The sequence below is a fragment of the Argiope bruennichi genome, chromosome 7, assembly GCF_947563725.1.
Source record: "Argiope bruennichi chromosome 7, qqArgBrue1.1, whole genome shotgun sequence".
Lineage (NCBI taxonomy): Eukaryota > Metazoa > Arthropoda > Arachnida > Araneae > Araneidae > Argiope > Argiope bruennichi.
The window spans coordinates 60,689,622-60,709,377 of NC_079157.1; the positions used below are offsets into that span (position 1 = coordinate 60,689,622).

A 19,756-nucleotide genomic window follows, 5' to 3' on the forward strand; every position below is an offset into this window, starting at 1 on the left:
AACATTAAAATAAAGTTGCTTTTGAAACGTTTATTTATTTATTTTTTTACTTTAATTTACTTTTTTACTTAAGGTGTAAGTACACACTAGAAGATTTTTTTTTAAAATTTTAACTTTAAAAATCCAGTTTTTTCACAGTAGTTCATTAATATATGTTTAAACTCATTTTAGTGAGAAAAAACCATATTACACTAATTATTAATTAATGAAATAATATTTAATGAGCTAATTAGCTTATTTTTTGAAACATGATATCTTAAATTCTAATTTGTACAGACACACAATTCCAGTTGAAAATTATGTCTAATATTAGTCTTCATGTAGTCTGTCTCAATCAAGTTATAAACATATATAGTTTTTTTAAACAATTTTTTCATCAACGATGAATAGAAAAAGCGAGATTTTTTCTGTCATTTTACCTTTTAAATAGCTATTAAAAATTTATTTCTATAAATATAACTTTGATTGAGGGACAAAACATTTGCTATTTCATACAGATTATTTTGATATACAAATAACTGTATTTGGTTCATTTCTTGTTGAGTTATGATTGTTTGAATGAAGCAACATAGTGGAAAAATATTATTCTTCATAAAATGAGTTTTAAAAACAACGTAACTACAGTTTTTAATGAAAGCACCTCAAGAAAAATAATTATAACTTCAGAAATATTTCGAATATTGACAACATCTTGGTATCGTTTGAAAGCTGAAGGATCAGAGAACATTATTAAGTAATAAAAAAATATTCGATATTTTGAACGATTTTCGAAGTTCCAAGTGTGTACATACACCTTAACTTTCTTTACTTGTGTACGAAATATACAAAGAAAAAGCACTATGATCCTAAAAAAAATTCGAACTTGAAATTTTCATGTTTCATACCTCCATATGATAAGCCCATTTTTGAAATTTGTCTGTTTGTAAGCTCAGTAACTGAATACGCTTTGAGTTATATGGCCGAAATTTAAACTATAAGATTTACATTGAATTTGCCGATTTCTGTCAAATTGTAAAGAAAAACCATTCTGAGGAAGTATAACTGACCGGCCGTCAGATTATAAGTGTATGCTATAACTACAAAACAGAAACATTATAATCTATACTTATAATAAAGCTCAATGTGTGTGTGTGTGTGTGTGTGTTGGCGCTCTACAGGCCAGACCGTTTGACCAACAGCTACCAAATTTGGTACATGTATACTTTGGAGGTTGGGAATGTGCACCTGGGGTTCCTTTTTTCGAATTTTTAATTAGAATTTTAATTATTAATTAAAAACTAACTTTCCCGCCAAAAATATCTTCCATTTTCCCCACCGCCAACTTTTCCGCCAAAAAAATCTTCCATTTTCCCCACCGCCAAATGAGAAAGGCTTCAAATTTTTTTTCTTCCAACAGTAATGAGGCTAGGGTTAAAATTTTTCGGCGGATTATTTCAATCGATTCTGTTTATTTTCTTAATGTTTGATGCATTTAAAATTAAACATTGTTAATGAATCGATCTTTCAGATTCATTCTGAAGTACTTTTGAATTAAAATAAAACAGAATAAAGGAAATTAAAAATTTCTAATCCGCATAGCGTTACCCCAACTGGCGTAGAAAAAATCACGTATTTGCCTTACGTAACTGGGGAAGAAAATTCACGCATGCGCATTCTGTTCTGATTGTTGCCATGACAACCGTTATCAATGGACGATTTAAATTATTTTTGAGTTAGTCGCATGCTTTTGTAAGTAAATTGTATTTATGTTAGTTATATATTTTTTGTATATGCTTATAGTTTTAAGTACATCGTTTTTTAAGTAGTTTTTTTAAAACCTGTTTTCAACTGTTTATTTTAAACGATTCGTTTTATTTTCTTAGTGTTTGATGCATTTAAATTTAAACATTGTTAATTAATCGATCTGCTCATAATAAATCTAAGAAAATTTTGTTGACAAACTCTTGAGATATTACATAAATTAAAAAAGATATTCTTTAGTGCCCATAAAGTTTAAACGCTGAGTGACTCTATTTTCAGTAATCAGATTATAAAAAAAATGCTTTGTTTCAGTAAAAAATATTATTATATTAATTGAAGATTAATTCTTTCCACTTTAATTTAAAGCATAAATTCTACGGGTGCTAACAGAAAATGAGAGATACATATTACGTTATGACTGAAGGCCTTTTTAATATTATGAATGAATTATATGACAATCAAAATTTGAAGTTTTAAAATATTTTGATGAAGAAGCTATTAAAGTAAAAATTGTATAAAATATTTAATTATTAAAATTTTAACGAACATTAAGATTGGCGAACCGGCTGGTCGCCAAAGGCGGCTAGTATTTAATAAACAGATTTATAATCTAAAGTACATATCGAAACAAAATTTCAAATGAAATTGAAAAGGTACTGCCCATTTGTTGATTTATACTTTCTTATGGATTTGAACGCAATATTTCCAACACCCGAAGACTTAAATAAATGAAGTTTGGCAGATGGTCTTGTGCTTATAATTGTAGTTGTCTGTCGAAATTTGATTTTAAATGGTCGTAAAAAAGGGAGTCCGAAATACATATTCGCTTTTCTGGCACTTGTGCAAACATCCAGTTTTTTGTTCTTAAGATATTTTTCATTCTAGATTTTATAATTTCTTGTTATGTTGTTTGTATTTGTTTGTTTCTTTCCTTTTAATTGTTGTGTAATTTTTTAATAAAGTCCACCTACATCTATACCAAACCAGAAAGGGGCTACATGAGTTCTAGAAACGGAGGTATGGTGTGGTGTTAAGATGTTAAGGTACTTGCGTATTAACTGCATACAGCTGCTAATCACCAAAGATTGCTTGCTAATAGACTTTTTGTAACTATTTTTCCCCAATGGCATGCGGTTAATAATACACAAGTACTTAAGTGCAGTAATTCCTTTATCTGAAAATATGTGAGAAAGTTTAGGAGAGACTTCTCCCGCCAGATTATCATGATATTCTATGTTAGTTCAGTTATGCAAATAATTATACTAGTTTAACATTTTTCTTCCATTCACACCATTTTTCCTGTGTGCACTTGAAAAGTCTAATCGCGAGTTGATATTCAAGTGATGAGAATCATTATATTGAAAAAGATATGTTATCAAATATCCTTGAAAACCTTTCATAAATCTAAACGTCAATGAACTTTTAAATTTAGAGATATTGAAATGCAAACCTTTAAACTTTGTACAAAAAATTGTTTTTCTATTTATATGATAAAGTTTTATCTGTAATATTTCTGGTAGTTTTTATTCTTTCGTTTTTAAATATTTCTCAACTATGTAACGAAAGAGGAACTTCCCATTTTTCCCCACTTCGAGTAACAGGAAATAGAGCATGATTGTTTGTTTTAATTGTTTTTTATCGAAATATTGACGAGGAAAGATATTGTTACGAATCTGAGATGCTGCTTCCCAGCATAGCTGGTACCATAGGAGGTCCCAGAGCTTGGCGACAAATTTGGCGACTTTGGTCACGAAATAGATTATACCCGAAACATCGAGAATTTTCCCGATCCGTCCAGTAGGAACCGAGTTACGCCTCGAACGTTCCTGATTGGTTGAGAGGCTTCTAGCCCCGCCTCCTGAGACCTATAAATGGAACAGCCTGCAGCTGCCGGGTCGTCGTGAATTGAGTCGTAGTCGGAAGCGACCGAGCAGAGAGTCATGGACCAGTGGAGTCGAAGAGTAGTCGGAAGCGACGGTGAAGAACTGGTCTTCCAGGGATAAGCGGATTAGCGACGGAGTCAAGCTAGTGCTGAACTAATCTGTGCGCTACTGTCTGCAGTAGAGAGTCTTGTTGTATTCTGCACGTCTCGGCTGAAGATAATCGTCTTCTGTGCTGTATATAGTTGTCGTCCTTGTGCTGCCCTGTGATAACTTAGATATAACTTCCACTATCCAAACGAACCCCGGAAATTTCGTAACAATATCAATGGCATATATTATTTTTTGACTTTTGCCCATTTTTATTTATCTATTCTAGTTTTAATGCGTATAAGGTTGGAATTTTATAACCGATTTGAATTCACATGCAGATGTGTTAGTGATTTTTAATTCTCTCCAATTGTTTATTTGATATGAAAATGCATGTTTTTAATATCATCAGAATTTAATTATCCATTTCCAGATTAATTTAATTTAGTTCTTACTCCTCTGAGCTTAGCTTCGTGGGATTGAAATAGTGTCGCGAAATTATATTCTGTAATACGTTTAGTGATTCGATAGTATTTTATGTATGTTTGTAGATTCTATAATATTTATGATGATGAATTATATACTGAAGAGTAAAAAAAGGAAATAATCAATATAAATATTTCTAGTTATTGCTATACTAATGAAATGGTGTGACATTTAATTTTTAACAGTATCAAAACGGAAATTGAAAAGATACAAAATGTTGTTACCCTTGCGCTAGAACATTAGCCTAGTTTGAGGGCCCATTTCAATCAAATTCTCACTGATCATCTATACATATTAGGGTGTCCCATAAGTTTCTTTCCTTTTTCTAATATGAAATGAATACATAATATTTACTGTTTAAGATATTATTTATTTCGTTAAATAAGAACTCTTCTGCTCTATTACCTTCTTCCATCTCTCAAGAAGCCTCATTATGTCTTCTTTCCAAAATAATTGTGCTTTAGACATGAAATCATCCTCGAGGTGCGCTTTCATTTCGCTGATGGATTTAAATCACTTATCATGAAGAGAATTTTTTAAGGACAGAAAGAAGTAATAATCAGACGGAGCGAGATCTGGAGAGTATGCAGGATGCGGTAAAACGTCCCAATCAAACTGTAAGAGCTTACGACTAATGTAATATGTGGTCTCGCTTTGTCGTGATGAAAAACAACGTCTCGTCGATTAATTCTGGCGGGTTTTTTTTTTTTTTTTGCTATGAGAGCTTTTAATTGATCCGGTTGATGACAGTATTTCATAGAATTAATTTATTTGTTACCTTGAGGAAGAAGCTGGTAGAAAATTGCGCCTTTCCAATCCCACTAAATGAACAAAAGAACTTTTTTGAGGTGCAGTTGAAGCCCTATTGTCCTTGCACCAAGTGATATAGACTACTAATAAATTAGCTTGCATGTTTGTACAAGTAGAGACAGATAAGGCTGTTCATAGCACAATGAGAAATAAATTTTGGGGACACCTTAATATATAACACGCTAACGTTCGTGGCACAATAATTACTCTTATTACTTACTATCGAATGGCAACAATCAAACGTAAATAAACCATCATACGAATTTCAGGCTGCTTCATTTTCACGTTTTTTTGCTGCTTCACTGAAATGCGCGCGTCTCTTAACAAATTAAAGAAGATGAAAAATGTTGTTACAAATATTGTAGTCAAAAAGAACATTCAGTCAGCGATAAGGAGATCAAAATAAATCAAGAAATAGACTTTGAACAGAAAGTTTAATCGAGCCCAAAAATAATTATCTCTAGATAATTAATCTTATTTTTAGTTAATCTTATTAAGATAATGAATCTTATTTTACTCTAGATGGATAATCACTATGACTTTACTATGGAGATGGATATGAATTCTTTGATGATACTCAAGTAGTTCATATAACTGCTAAAAATTGTTCTTTGTGTTAGCGTAACTCAAAATATTACCTTTCTAAGTCATAATAATTTCTTCTCCGTTTAATTTCCCTTCTTAATATTTAAAAATTCAATTGGATGTATTGTCTGTAACAATGTTTTGAGATGTTACGATGAAATTCAAATGCATCCATCAAAACATTCGATCACGTGTTTTAACTTCTTTGTTGGAATTTCTTTTCTGCTTTTATTTCGTGATATACATAATTTGTTTTTATTTGCTGAAGGTCATTCGATTGAATTCATGATTTACAGCCCTATCAATTAAAAGACAATTTCAAAAAAACTTATCCGTATTAATAATTCAACAGCTAAAAAAGTAAATAATTTGGTGAACAAACTAGTCGCCAAATGCGGCTAGTTAATAAGAAATGGATTTTTGAAATCATCGAGGACTCATGCAAAATATAAGAAGCATTTTCGTCTCGCAAATACTAGCCAAATCCAAATCGTAAGTTAAATGATTTTATGCCATTGCTACAACCAATTTGAAATATTAGAATGGTCAATCAAAAAGTTAGTTGATTTATTTAAGAAAACAAAATAAGATTTAAAAAAATTTCTTCTTGATAATTATTTTATTTGTCTCCTCAAATTCCATGCAAAATCTCAAGTCAAGAAGTGGCACACATTTTTTTAAGCGTTTTGCAAAGAAATCCAGCCCAAAGTCATATTTACACAAGCATCTATCTCATAATATGTCACAGTTGATGGTCTTTCCTCTCCCTCAACATTGTCAATGTTTTTAAGTCTATTCTTAAACATAATGTATCACTTCGCGATAGCTTGAAATGACATTGCACCTTCACCATGCACTTCCTGCAACTATAGATGAATTTTATTGCAATTATACAATTTCGCACACAAAAACAAATCATTGCTACCGTTTCTAATTTGGATGCCGCTTACAGCTGCCAAGACATGTTTACTTCTGATTATCAGACCAATCAAAATTACTACACGAAAGCTGCTGTGTCAAGCAATTCAAATATAAATCTGAAATGTTGACAAAAAGGTTCATCGAATAGCCTTACATCTGTGGCGGTATGTGATGCGCGAGGATAGAACCTGGGACCTTGTAGTTTGCAGTCCAGTAACATGACCATGATACAAAAGCATACTCTCGTGTAGCGTAGTTGTTAACTGGCTAATATACTATTCACCACAGTACTCTCCCTCGAGTGAGTCGGAAGTGAGACGAACGATATGGCTGTTGAGTGGTGATGTATTTATTAAGCTGTTGTCTAAATGGGCCTGTACCCAGTTGAATAGCGCCAAGCGTTATGGCGAGTGTGTGTGGGTGCTGGTGCACCAAGTGTGTCTGACGGCTTTGGGTTGCTGCGTCACGTGAATCTGACGACTTTGATTTGATGCGTCAAGTGAATCTGACGACTTTGGTTGCGGGTAGATGGCGCCACAACAGCTGTATGAAGGTTGAAGGTTCATCGTCCGTCCGAGGTCACCAATTTAACGGTATGTGCTGCGCGAGGATAGAACCTGGGAGCTTGTGGTTAGCAGTCCAGTAACTACACCATTTTACCAAAACTATCGTTCGGGTAGAAGAGTTGTTAACTGGCTTATATGCTTTGCGGTATATATGTTATGCGGCTTATATGCACAAAAAAAATTTTTTTAAGGGTGCAGCCAACTTCTTAACTGACCTACTTATTTATGTGTTTTTTAGGTCTACAAGACATAGAATGCTGTATGGATGAAGGATTTCTTCTGAAATTCCTCAGAGTATCTAAGTTTGATTGTGAAAAAGCTTTTGATAGAATAAAAAAATATTACCTGATGCAAGAAAAGATGGTAAGTCTATTGAAGAATGCTTCGGTTCCCATTTCTACAATTCGAAATATGAAATACACATTTGCCTTGCCATATCGAGCCGAAGATAATTCTGCAGTCACTATTGCCAGAATGGGTAAGCAATACATAGCTTCTTAATTCTGATCTCTTAGCTCTTATTTGAATCTCTTTTATATTCATTTTGAAAAATGATTTTATCTAACAGGCAGTTCTGTTAATGTGGGCAATTTTGGAAGTTTCAGCGCGATCTAAATTTTTTCTAAAATTTGGGTTTACTGTCTTGAAAATAAAACTTCTAAAATTTCCTAAGTTTACTCTTTTATCTTTTAGGTATTGACTTAAAACAATATAATGAACAACGAAATCTTACAAAATTAATTTTTTTTAATAATATAAGTTGAATTTTCTCAAAACAGTTTCAGTTCTTACAAGAACTATTTAATTTATTTAACTTGGCATTTTTTTCTCGTATATGCAATATAGAGAAAGTATAGTTCATCATAAAAAATTCGAACTCAAAATTTTGACCAATCTTCTCGTATTATAACTCCTTGAGTTCAAAAAACATATTGTTACAAAAATTTTTTTCAGCTACAAATACCGCCAATCAATCGTAATAACTCAACGCATTTAATTGCTATAGTTCAGCAGCTTTCTTGCTGTCTAATCCTCTAATTTCTCTTATTTGTCGGCGACTCCGACTCCTCTCACACACACAACTTTTGATTCAGATTCCCTGTCTTTTATAGTTCCGAGAGGCGGGGCTGGAATCTTCAGACCAATCAGGGCGTACCTGACTGTATCTCGGGTCTTAGTGGATGGATCGTGAAAGTTCTCAAACTTTCCAGTAGTATCCATTTAGTTACCAAACTCACCAAATTTGGCGCCAAGTCGCCAAATGGTCGCCAAGCTCTCAGGTCATTTACGCGGCAGCTGCTCAGCACAGATCTTACAACGGTCTTTCTCACGATGACACTATTCATGCCGGGTAACAAAATTACAGATTTGTAGCAATATTTTGGAGAAATGTCAGTCTGTCTGGCTGTCTCTGATAAATATAATTAAAAAACGCTTAAAGCCAGAAGGATGAAATTTGGTACATGGTCTTTACACCAAATTTGTAGATTTATATCAATCTTTGAGCAAAATCCCTTAAGAGGATGTCTGCCTGCCCAGTTGTCCCAATATTATTAATACGGAATGTACAAAACGAAAGGAGCTGTATAGATAAAATACGGTACACAGATTTAAAAACTATGGTGTCAACAACTGCCAAATTTTGTGTCAAATCCAACAAGGGGTTGACCATCTGTTGGGCTGTCTTTTCAGATAAATATAAACGGGATAGCTAAAAAAAGCATTGACTTCAGTTTATCAAATTTGATATGCGATTTTGTAACTACAAGAGTAATTTTGTGTCAAATTTTTGTTTCAATCGATTGGAAAAAACATGTCTAAAGCCCAAATTCGATATTCGGATACTATTAAACGAATTTCAGGGTTTAATCAACAGAAAAATCCACAGGGATCAATTGATTGATGCAATTAAATTTCTAAATCCACGCCAAAAGTTAAAATTTCGTAACAAATTGTACTCTAATGCTATGTTAAGAGCTCTCTGTGATAACACTTTTACTACTAGAGAGTATACGCTAGTTTGGGAGGAATCACTCCTGCTGGTTTAAATTTATAATATCTTGTTGTTCAATTTGTTGCTCACTTCATAATGTACTAGATAAATATACTTTTTATTCAGTTCACAATAAATTGTTTCAAAATTTTCAGAACTTAGTAATTATCAATGAATTGATTGATTCGAATTAGATTTTAATTATCCACGAGAGACCTCACCACTAAGTGAATTTGAAAGAAATTATTATAAGAATCCATAATAAATATAATAATGATTTTTGAAAAATTGTAATGAATAAAGGATCTAAATAAATAACCTTTTATTTTTTAAAAAAATAATGCAGAATTGTCTTATTTAGGCAGTAGAGGGCGCTATTCAAGAAAATCATTAATATTTTTCACTGGTAAAAGGCGCCGTTCTCTCCTGCGATTTGCAATCATATTGCTACGCGAACTCAGAATTAACTATTCAAACAAATTCAGGAGTGGTACATAAATTCTTGCTTTCGCAAATCTACCGATAAACACAATCCAACTTACGCCGATTCAGCAGTTATCTAATTGAGAATCGTTCACTGCTGAACCTTTATGGTGTTCACCGTGTTTCTCCTGCATTTCCTTATATTTGGTGGATACCTACAAGCTATGAATTTGTGTAACAATGGATACAGCAATAAATATAGGGAAAATTGCACTCACAACAATACACGATATCATCAGTCAACTGAATATCTGATAAAAGAAGCGTTTCCGAATGTATATTCCGTGGGAAAAACTCAATGTTTTGTTTCTCTCAACCACCCCTAATAATTTTTGAAGCTATTTGCTTAACGCCGTATATGTACGCATCTTTATTAATAAATTGTAGGCCAAGTACCTGGCGCTGCTTGGATTTCATATTCTTTTATGTATAATATATTAAATGTATAAATTAATTTATTATAAATTATTATAATACATACAAACTTATTATAACATACCATTTCATTGACTGTCACTGGGCATTGATTTGCAATCTCTTCAAAATGAGGGGGTATCTCAGTCATTTCTTTCATTTCACAAAGATATCTTTAATTAACTACTTTGAATAGATAAAAAAAGAACTCTGCGAAAGCAGAAATATCAAAAAATACCTGGTAACTTAATAAAAGTGTAATCTTCGAACATTTTTTTTTTTTATTTAATTGAAAAAATATTTATTTATTATTTGCAGGTGTCATTGATTATTCTAAAATCAGTTTCGAAAGTAGGTCTTTCTTGGACGTCTTATCCACAGAACATTTATTAAACAATCCTATAACACAGATGTGTGGGATCACTACAGTCTTTGATTTTACGGACTTTAAATTTAGTTCTGTGCTGGCAGTAAACCCTAAAACAGCCTACGACTACATGCATACTGTGCAGGTAAGATTTACTTTCAATCTTTTAATCTATTTATAATTAAATGTTTATTAAATGCGATGTAAAAAGAAAAATTTAAGGAGTTAAAAACTCACAGAAAATAATTACAATAATTTCGAGTTGCCATTTTCTTTATTACAAAGAAATACTCAACACCATTGTGTATTATCCAGTAACAAATAATATACTATTACGAATCTGTAATGTTACTTCCCAACACAATTAACTCCATCGTAAGAGAGACAGTTTTACGGTCAACTTTATTGGATGCAGATCGGATATCGGATCTATAACCCTCAGGGCTTGTCGGCAAATTTGGTGATTATTTCGCATCTTGGCGATGAATTTTGCGACCTTGGCGACAAAATAGGTGATACTGAAATCTTCTGGAATTTTGGCTATAAAAACCAGTAGTAAACGAGTTATGCTTGATTGTTCCAGAACCTTCTTTGCCCTTCTCCGAAAACTATAAAAGACCGGTTGGTCAAGCCATATAAGTAGTATTGTGAGTCAATGACGAATTAGTTGAACCAGCCCAGCAAAGCGCAAGCGTTGAATAGAGCTCAAGCAATTAGTGGACTGAGAATTGGTACCTTACGCCGAGTTTTCGAGACTAGTATTGAAGCAGCGTCAAGTCGTGCGTGGAGTAGCCAGTCGTATAGTAGTGAGCTGGCAGTTGGATACAGCTAAAGCGAAGAGACAGTGGATAATTGCAGGCGTTTGAAGAGACCATAGAGTGTAGCTACGTAGATTCCATCCTCTTGCTGAGTTCTGTCTGGCCACTTTGTGTGCTGTGATTGTTGTTACTACCGATCGCTATTTGTGGGCTATTGTTTGTTTTAAGTGTATTGTTGTGTCTTGCTTGTGTAAGTCTCGGCTGTGTTTTGTCGTCTGTATATTCATGTCTACATATTAGTAAACATCGTCATTTGCTGTTGAAGTCTGTTGACTTTGTGTTACACAATATACACTCTATATACCATATACTACAATGCAGGATGGTCGTAATATCTTTTTCTTGGTTACAAAACATTAGTATAAAAGAACCATTGAATATAATACTGTAAAATTTATTCTATAAATTGTCGCGTTCTCACTTTTTTTAGTCCACAAGATAAACAGACTAATACAGAAATGGGGATTTAATATTCGATTGTTATAAAAACATCTAGTAGCTTTGAAATAAAAGACCAAAATTCTCGCATGCTCATTTGTTTATTTTAAACTTAAAGACTAAAACGGCACATAAAACAATAGACAGAAAAATTATCATAATTATATATGTATGGACACAGAATACAGAACTACAGTAACATTGCCCTTTCACAAAAAGATAAAATCAATGGCATCAGAATAAAACTGATTGGCAGATACAATAGCATTATAAATAGTAAAAAAATACACTGGGACAATACACAAGATAAAATAAAATAAAATATTAAAATACAGACATTAACAAAAAAAAAAACATATCCAAACAACGGAGTCAATGAAGGAAAACGTTTAATGTATTCTTTTGTTTCATGAACTCAAGTAGGCCATTATCCCAGCGCACCCAGTAGCACACGTATATTGTACAATATTATATGATATTAAACAATATTCGTTGTATAATATTGATGGATGTTTAATAATATAATATAGTATCGTACAACATTGTACAATGTTCTGTACTACCTGGGTACTCTTCATTAGCAGTTTAGTGTCACAAAGAACACTGTAGTTGCAATACCAGTTGGAGATATTGATAAATTCAAAGGATCAGAACAATACTTATCGGAAATCGAAATCTTGCCTTAACATTTTTCGAGGTGCTCGCATTGAAATTTTCTGACGTAAGTGGTTTTATTATAAACTTTATAAATGTATTTACCATGCATCAAAAGGACTATGTTCCAAGTTTTAATTTTACAATAACATATTTGTAATCAGTGAACGGTTTTGTGAGTACCTCTGAACAATAATCAATACCATGCTCCAAATAGCTCTAAATTCAACACTTATGAGGCTGCCATATCGTGCATTAAGTATTCAAATCGTAGATATCTTCGATAGTTTTTTTTTTATCAGGAAAGATATTTCAGAATGATTCAAAACTTTATGGATAAACTTAGATAAGACGAAGCAAGAGAGCATTCTAATCTGTTACTGAAGAGTGTCCCAAAATTAACGCAAAATTTCAATTTGTCCTCATTCGTGCAACCCTATGAGTGCTGGCAACCCTATTAAAATACCATTTGACACCTGATAATACAGGGTTAATAAAAATGGAGCATTAAACGATAGAACAATGTGCTTTCATTGTTGAACAATATTTCAGAAATAATAAAATTCTAGCGGTTACAGTTCGAAAATTTGAGAATTGGCCCCCTAGATCGTTTGATTTAACAGCATTGGATTTCTCTTTAAAGGGTTATTTGAAGTCAAAGGTCTTTGCTAAACAAGCCCAAAGCACGCGTGCATTGAAGGAGGAAATTCATTGCTGCATCAACGAAATTCAGCCACATTTAAGCAAAACGTTCATCGAAAATTTCGACAAAATAGTGCATATATGCCAGCAAAGCCGTAGAGCCCTATGTGCAGTGAGCCCTATGCTATGTGCGTAGAGCCCCATGCATAACTCTGTCTTATGTATTTACAAAAAATATATCAATTTAAAGAAAAAAAAACCTGTGTTTTTTTATTTAATTTAAATCTTGCGTTAACGCATTGTTCTGTCGTGTTTCGCTCCAATTTTACTAACCTCAACTATCAGCCATCAAATATTTTTTTAATAGGGTTGCCAACATTTTACTGTACGAATGGTGGTAAATGCAAATATCGCATTAGTTTTGGGATGCACTGTACAAATTATTATACATTATTATAGGATTTAATTCATTAATTGTGTTCTATATTGCAGATTCTGTAATGTCTGTATTGCTGAGGTTTTGATATTCAAATGGTTATTTCATATCCTGAACACTATACATAATTTTTCAATTAAACAGGAAGATTCATAGTTTAATGAATAAATTATTAGAAATGATGGTAGGTAGAAAACTTTGAAATATGTCATGAAGTATTGCGCAATGATGCGCGAAATGTACAATTGTAGAGTGCCGATTTTGATTTATTTATGTACTAGCAGCCTTTGGCGACCAGCCGGTTCGCCAAACTTAATGTTCGTTAAAATTTTAATAATTAAATATTTTATGCAATTCCTACTTTAATAGCTTCTTCATCAAAATATTTTAAAACTTCGAATTTTGATTGTCATATAATTCATTCATAATATTATAAAGGCCTTCAATTATAACGTAATATGTATCTCTCTAATTTTCTGTTAGCACCCGAAGAATTTATGCTTTAAATTAAAGTGGAAAGAATTAATCTTCAATTAATATAATAATATTTTTTACTGAAACAAAGCATTTTTTTAATAATATGATTACTGATAATAGAGTCACTGAGCGTTTAAACTTTATGGGCACTAAAGAATATCTTTCTTAATTTATGTAATATCTCAAGAATTTGTCAACAAAATTTTCTCAGATTCATCATGTACAGATCGATTGATTGACAATGTTTAACTTTAAATGCATCAAACTTTAAGAAAATAAAATGAATCGTTTAAAATAATCGGTCGAAAACAGGTTTAAAAAACTACTTAAAAAACGATGTACTTAAAACTATAAGCATATACAAAAAATATATAACTAACATAAATACAATTTAATTACAAAAGCATGCAACTAACCTAAAAATAATTTAAATAATTAAAAACAGGTTAAAAAAATCTACTTAAAACTATAAGCATATACAAAAAATATATAACTAACATAAATGCAATTTACTTACAAAAGCATGCAACTAACCTAAAAATAATTTAAATCATCCGTTGATAACGGTTGTCATGGCAACAATCAGAATGCGCATGCGTGAATTTTCTTTGCCAGCTCCGGTAACGCAAATGCGTGAATTTTCTTTGCCAGCTCCGGTAACGCAAATGCGTGAATTTTCTTTGCCAGCTCCGGTAACGCAAATGCGTGAATTTTTCTACGCCAGTTGGGGTAACGCTATGCAGATTATACATTTTTAATTTCCTTTATTCTGTGTTATTTTAATTCAAAAGTACTTCAGAATGAATCTGAAACATGGATTAATTAACAATGTTTCATTTTAAATGCATAAAACATTAAGAAAATAAACAGAATCGTTTGAAATAATCCGCCGAAAAATCTTAACCCTAGCCTCATTACTGTTGGGAGAAAAAAAATTGAAGCCTTACTCATTTGGCGGTGTCGAAAATAGAAGATTTTTTTGGCGGGAAAGTTAGTTTTTAATTAATAATTAAAATTCTAATTAAAATTTTAAAAAAAGGGACCCCAGGTGCACATTCCCGACCTCTAAGGTATACATGTACCAAATTTGATAGCTGTATGTCAAATGACCTGGCCTGTAGAGCGCCAACACACACACACACACATTGAGCTTTATTATAAGTATAGATAAATCCCCTTCTAAACAACTGAAACCTAATGAAAACTTTTTTTTAATCTTTCATCCTGTAGAAAGCATTCCCTCTTCGAATCAGATCTTTTCATGTCGTCAATGCTCCTTCAATCTTCTGGGTTTTCTACAAGTTATTTTACCCTGCTATGTCTGAAAAGCTGAGAAAGAGAGTAAGTTATATTATAATATCCAATTATAAGGTTTTAAGTTTTAATTTTACTAACGTCCAGTTTGAAAGCAACACTATTTTGGGATGGGCCTCGTAATGTTGAATCGCGGTTGAACGGAGACGACATCTGAGCTGGCACCCTCCTCTCCAAACTTCCACACCATACCAGCGAGAATATTCAATTATAAGAGAGTTCTAATTTGAAGAAGTGTGTCAAAATTTTTGAATTTCAAAAGCATTTAAGATTTTTCAATTATATTTGTAACTAACTTACCGTAGATTTTATATTCCAGTGTCTTAAAGTTGTGAAGCATAATATTTTCCTGCTTTTCTATAGTAATCCTCTTTTTAAAGGATATTTTGAGATTTATTCGTCCGTAATCAAACTGCCATCCCCCCTTTTTTTTTCTCTGAAATATAACAAAATCTTCTTAATTAAAAGCAAATTCATTGCTACACGTACGGTGAATTAGATGTGAATGGTAAAAATTTAAAAACATTATACTTAAGAGAACACAATTTGCATTCTAAACATTTTTCTTTTAAGCATTATTCAAACGGGTTTTATTATATTGCAATTTAATCTTCAAATAAAATAGTCTTTGGAAGTTAAAATGTATTTTAATCAGCCTCTCTTATTATTATAATTTATTTATTAGAGCTTCTTATTATTATAATTATTATTTTTGAAAATCCACCTTTTTCAAAGTCTACTTTTTAAAATAGGCATATTTTTCCTTCGGGTATTATTTGTAGATTCACGAAAATAGTTTCACTTAATAGGCTATGAATTTTAAGAAACATCTAATATCAAATTTAATATAGCATTAACTTTTCATTTTTAAAAATTTCATTTTTTTTTTTTTTTTTTTTTTTTTTTGTAGAACTAATTATGCTTTAACGGTTATGAAGCCCCTTTAGTTGAACTAATCTTTTTAAAAATCCGCCTTTTTTAAAATCTGCTTTTTAAAATAGGCATATTTTCCCTTCAGGTATTATTTGTAGATTCACGAAAATAATTTCACTTAATAGGCTATGAATTTTAAGAAACATCTAATATTAAATTTAATATAGCATTAACTTTTCATTTTTAAAAATTTCATTTTTTTTTTTTTTTTTTTGTAGAACTAATTATGCTTTAACGGTCATCAGCCTCTTTAGTTGAACTAATCTTTTTAAAAATCCACCTTATTTAAAGGCTACTTTTTAAAATAGGCATATTTTTCCTTCAGGTATTATTTGTAGCCTCACGAAAATAATTTTTCTAAACCGGCTATGAATTTTAAGAAACATCTAACATGAATATTAATATAGCACTTAAACTTTTATCTACAGTTAAAAAAAGGGGGGAAGATTTATCAGTACCTCATTTTATATCTTATCAAACAAATTAAATCATTAATGTCTATCACGTGCTCAATTTCTTCATATACATAATAATAGATATAGATTAAAAAATTGTGAAAATTGTATCTTTAATCTAGAATATTTAAAGCGCCACGGAAAAAGAAAATATAACATGGAAAAAAAATCATTGCAATTTTTTCATTTGTGCATTATTTTATTTGATACCATAAATAGGAATCTAAATTTCTCCCCAAATATTAAAGATAAAATTTTCAAATTTCGATATAATAAATAAAAGGTCACGAGCAACAAAATAAGCCAATGTAATAAAAAGTCCATATTTTAGCCATTATTAGGATTAAATAATCGCTAAAACATCCATTATTTTATCTAATCCTGAAATCAGTCTTTAAAGATTAATGCAGTCTCTCATAGGAATCGAATAATATAACATAAAGTTAGTATAGTATTAGCCAGCTTTTTCTAATTTATAGTATTAGCTTCTTTTTCTTATTTAAAATAAAATTTAAACAGAACCCCCCCCCCCACCCTTTTCACTAAACATTTATGATGCAAATTCATTTCAATATGAATCATTGAGTTGCAAAGTATTTATGTCACATATTCTTTTACTCACAGAAATGTATTATTTTACCGTAAATCTGCACATCATTCTTTAAATAGAGTTTTAGACACTAGATGGCAGCACAATTGTCATAAAGATTACGTTGTACATAAAGTATGTTCTACCATCTATCGGACAACAGCATATTTAAACAACAATTATAATTTCAACTGGAAAAGCTTGCTTAAAAAAATTGTTTTACTGGGAAAAAAATTTTAAAAAATAGCACCGTCATAATAAACATTTGCAAACTATTTTTTATACTCAGTATTTTTTTTTAATTGAAATTAACATAATATATTTATTGTAGAATGTAGGTGTGCTGAAAAAAAATAATAATAAATTTATCTTTTTATTCGTAATAAGGAATCAGTAGTCAATGAAATAAAGGAAATCCAAATCGCTTGCATCGAGATCTATAAACTAATATATTATCTCTAATAATGGTTTTAAAAACAATATTTGAACCTTTAAAAATGATATATCAGTTGGCCAATTATTTTAAATACATTAAATAATAATTATATGTTTTGTGCCAATAAAAAATACAGAGTTCAAAAATTCTGAAGTTTAAATTTTTAAGATTGTTATAAGGTAAGGTTACTTTGATGTTATTCATTATTTTTAAAGAAATATTTTCAAAACTAATATTTAAAACCAAAATAATTAATTTTCTTCAATGAATTTAATTATTTAAAACAAATTACAGCTGCTTCAAGAAAATATAACTCATTTAATGGAAATTCTTCCTCAAAGTATTCATTAAAATAATCTAAAAAAAGAAATTGACATATAACACTTTATAGCTTAGATAAATTTCTTTTGAATTTGTTACAATTTTATGCCTTATCAATTCATCTAGTTTTCAATAATATCACTAAACATTTTGGGCATCTCCTAATTTGCAGATATTGAAATCATGAGTAAATATATATATTTCTTTTATATGCAGGAAAAATATATTTACCAATTTCTCAGTATCGATAATTATGGATTTATTTTAATGATTTATATACATAATTTTGTAAAGGTATTTTAACATAACATTTCTCAATCAGTGGAAATTGAAAATCAATAAAACAACTACATACTTATCATATATTTAATAGTATTCATTGACTGTAATAAATAAATAAATTCAATATCCTTTTTTATATATACAAATTGAATTTATATATATATATATATATATATATATATATATATATATATATATATATATATATATATATATATATATATATATAATATATATCTTATTAGTTTAATCTTTTAATAATGGTATGTTTATTCTTAATAGTGCATTGTTGTCTAATTTTTATTTCAACGAACTATTGGCTGATATTAGTAATTGTACAAGATTTTATCTGAGGTCTTAGTCTTATTTATAATATTGTCTTATTGAAAATGGCCAATAGATGGCGCCAAATTTGTATAGATTAGAAAATAACTACATACCCTTCTTAAAAAATGAAGTCATATATTTTGTATAATATTTATAAATACCTCAATTGTATTATTTTCTTAATATTTTTTCCTACAGAATTATCAGCAGCAACACATCTTTTCTCAATTGATATTATAAAAAATTATTTGGTCCATTTGTTATTAAAATATTATCCAAAAAATACAGTGCCAATTTATTTATGATATAAAATTCTTTATTTATTTGTATTTTATATATCATTTGTATATATCATTTTTATTGATTATGTACATAACAGGCATTCTTGAAAAAAGACATCCTTCATTCCTGTACTTTGGATGGAACAGTATTCTTGAAAATGACTGTACTTATTTATTTATTTTCATTCCATTGTATACAGATTTTTAAATTTTTCGAATGTCACTTTTATTGTTACAATAATTAACCAATGAAAAAAAGAGAATGCATTTCTTTTACATTTTACTGAATTTGCGACGGTTACTGTCTTCTTCATGTATAAAATAAATACAAAATGAAAAAAACAAAAATTTCTTTCACAGGTATACGTTCATCCAAATAATGATAACTGGAAAAGTCTCCACAGCTGCATTCCTCCTGAAATTCTTCCAGAAGATCTTGGAGGATACTTACCTCAAACACAATTGATCGACCTTCTAGAACATGTCGAAACTTTTGAAAAAGACTATTTGGAACAATCTCGGTTTGGTTACAAGAAAACAAAGCTTGTTAGAATGTCAATGAAGATAATTGTGTCTGATAAATGATGCAAAAATAATCACCTAATTTATTTTCTAATTAAAAAATTGAAGTGTATATATATATATATATATATATATATATATATATATATATATATATATATATATATATATATATATATATATATATATATACATGTGGTGAAATTTCAGTGATAATATGTTTGTACAATTTTGTCTTAGTATGAAATAAAACAAAAAAAGTGGATCATTTTCTTATTACTGTTTATTAATAGAAAAAATAAATCCTTCATGCCTTATTAGCACAGGATTCTGCACGATATTTCTATGATGTTGATACATATTCTAATTATCAGGAAGATATCGTAGAAAAATTGTACAAAAAGTAGCGAAAAAAAAAAAGTCGGCAAAAACAGTATCACCCTGAAGCAGGAACTGTTTGACAGAATCATCTGTGGAGAAAAAATTTTAAATTAAT

The 19,756-nt window shown here is 30.4% G+C and overlaps 1 protein-coding gene across 3 annotated transcripts in view; it reads left to right on the forward strand.

The window, feature by feature from the left end:
* The window catches only part of LOC129975095 (clavesin-2-like), a 33,702-nt gene extending 14,317 nt beyond the window's left edge, over positions 1–19,385 (forward strand). For all 3 annotated transcript variants that reach the window (XM_056088007.1, XM_056088009.1, XM_056088008.1), the window contains exons 3-6: positions 7,317–7,556; positions 10,287–10,480; positions 15,031–15,141; positions 19,099–19,385. In XM_056088007.1, the coding sequence (XP_055943982.1) occupies positions 7,317–7,556; positions 10,287–10,480; positions 15,031–15,141; positions 19,099–19,323 (770 nt within the window). In that variant the 3' untranslated portion in view covers positions 19,324–19,385. The remainder of the gene's footprint in view (positions 1–7,316; positions 7,557–10,286; positions 10,481–15,030; positions 15,142–19,098) is intronic.
* Positions 19,386–19,756: the final 371 nt, after the last annotated feature.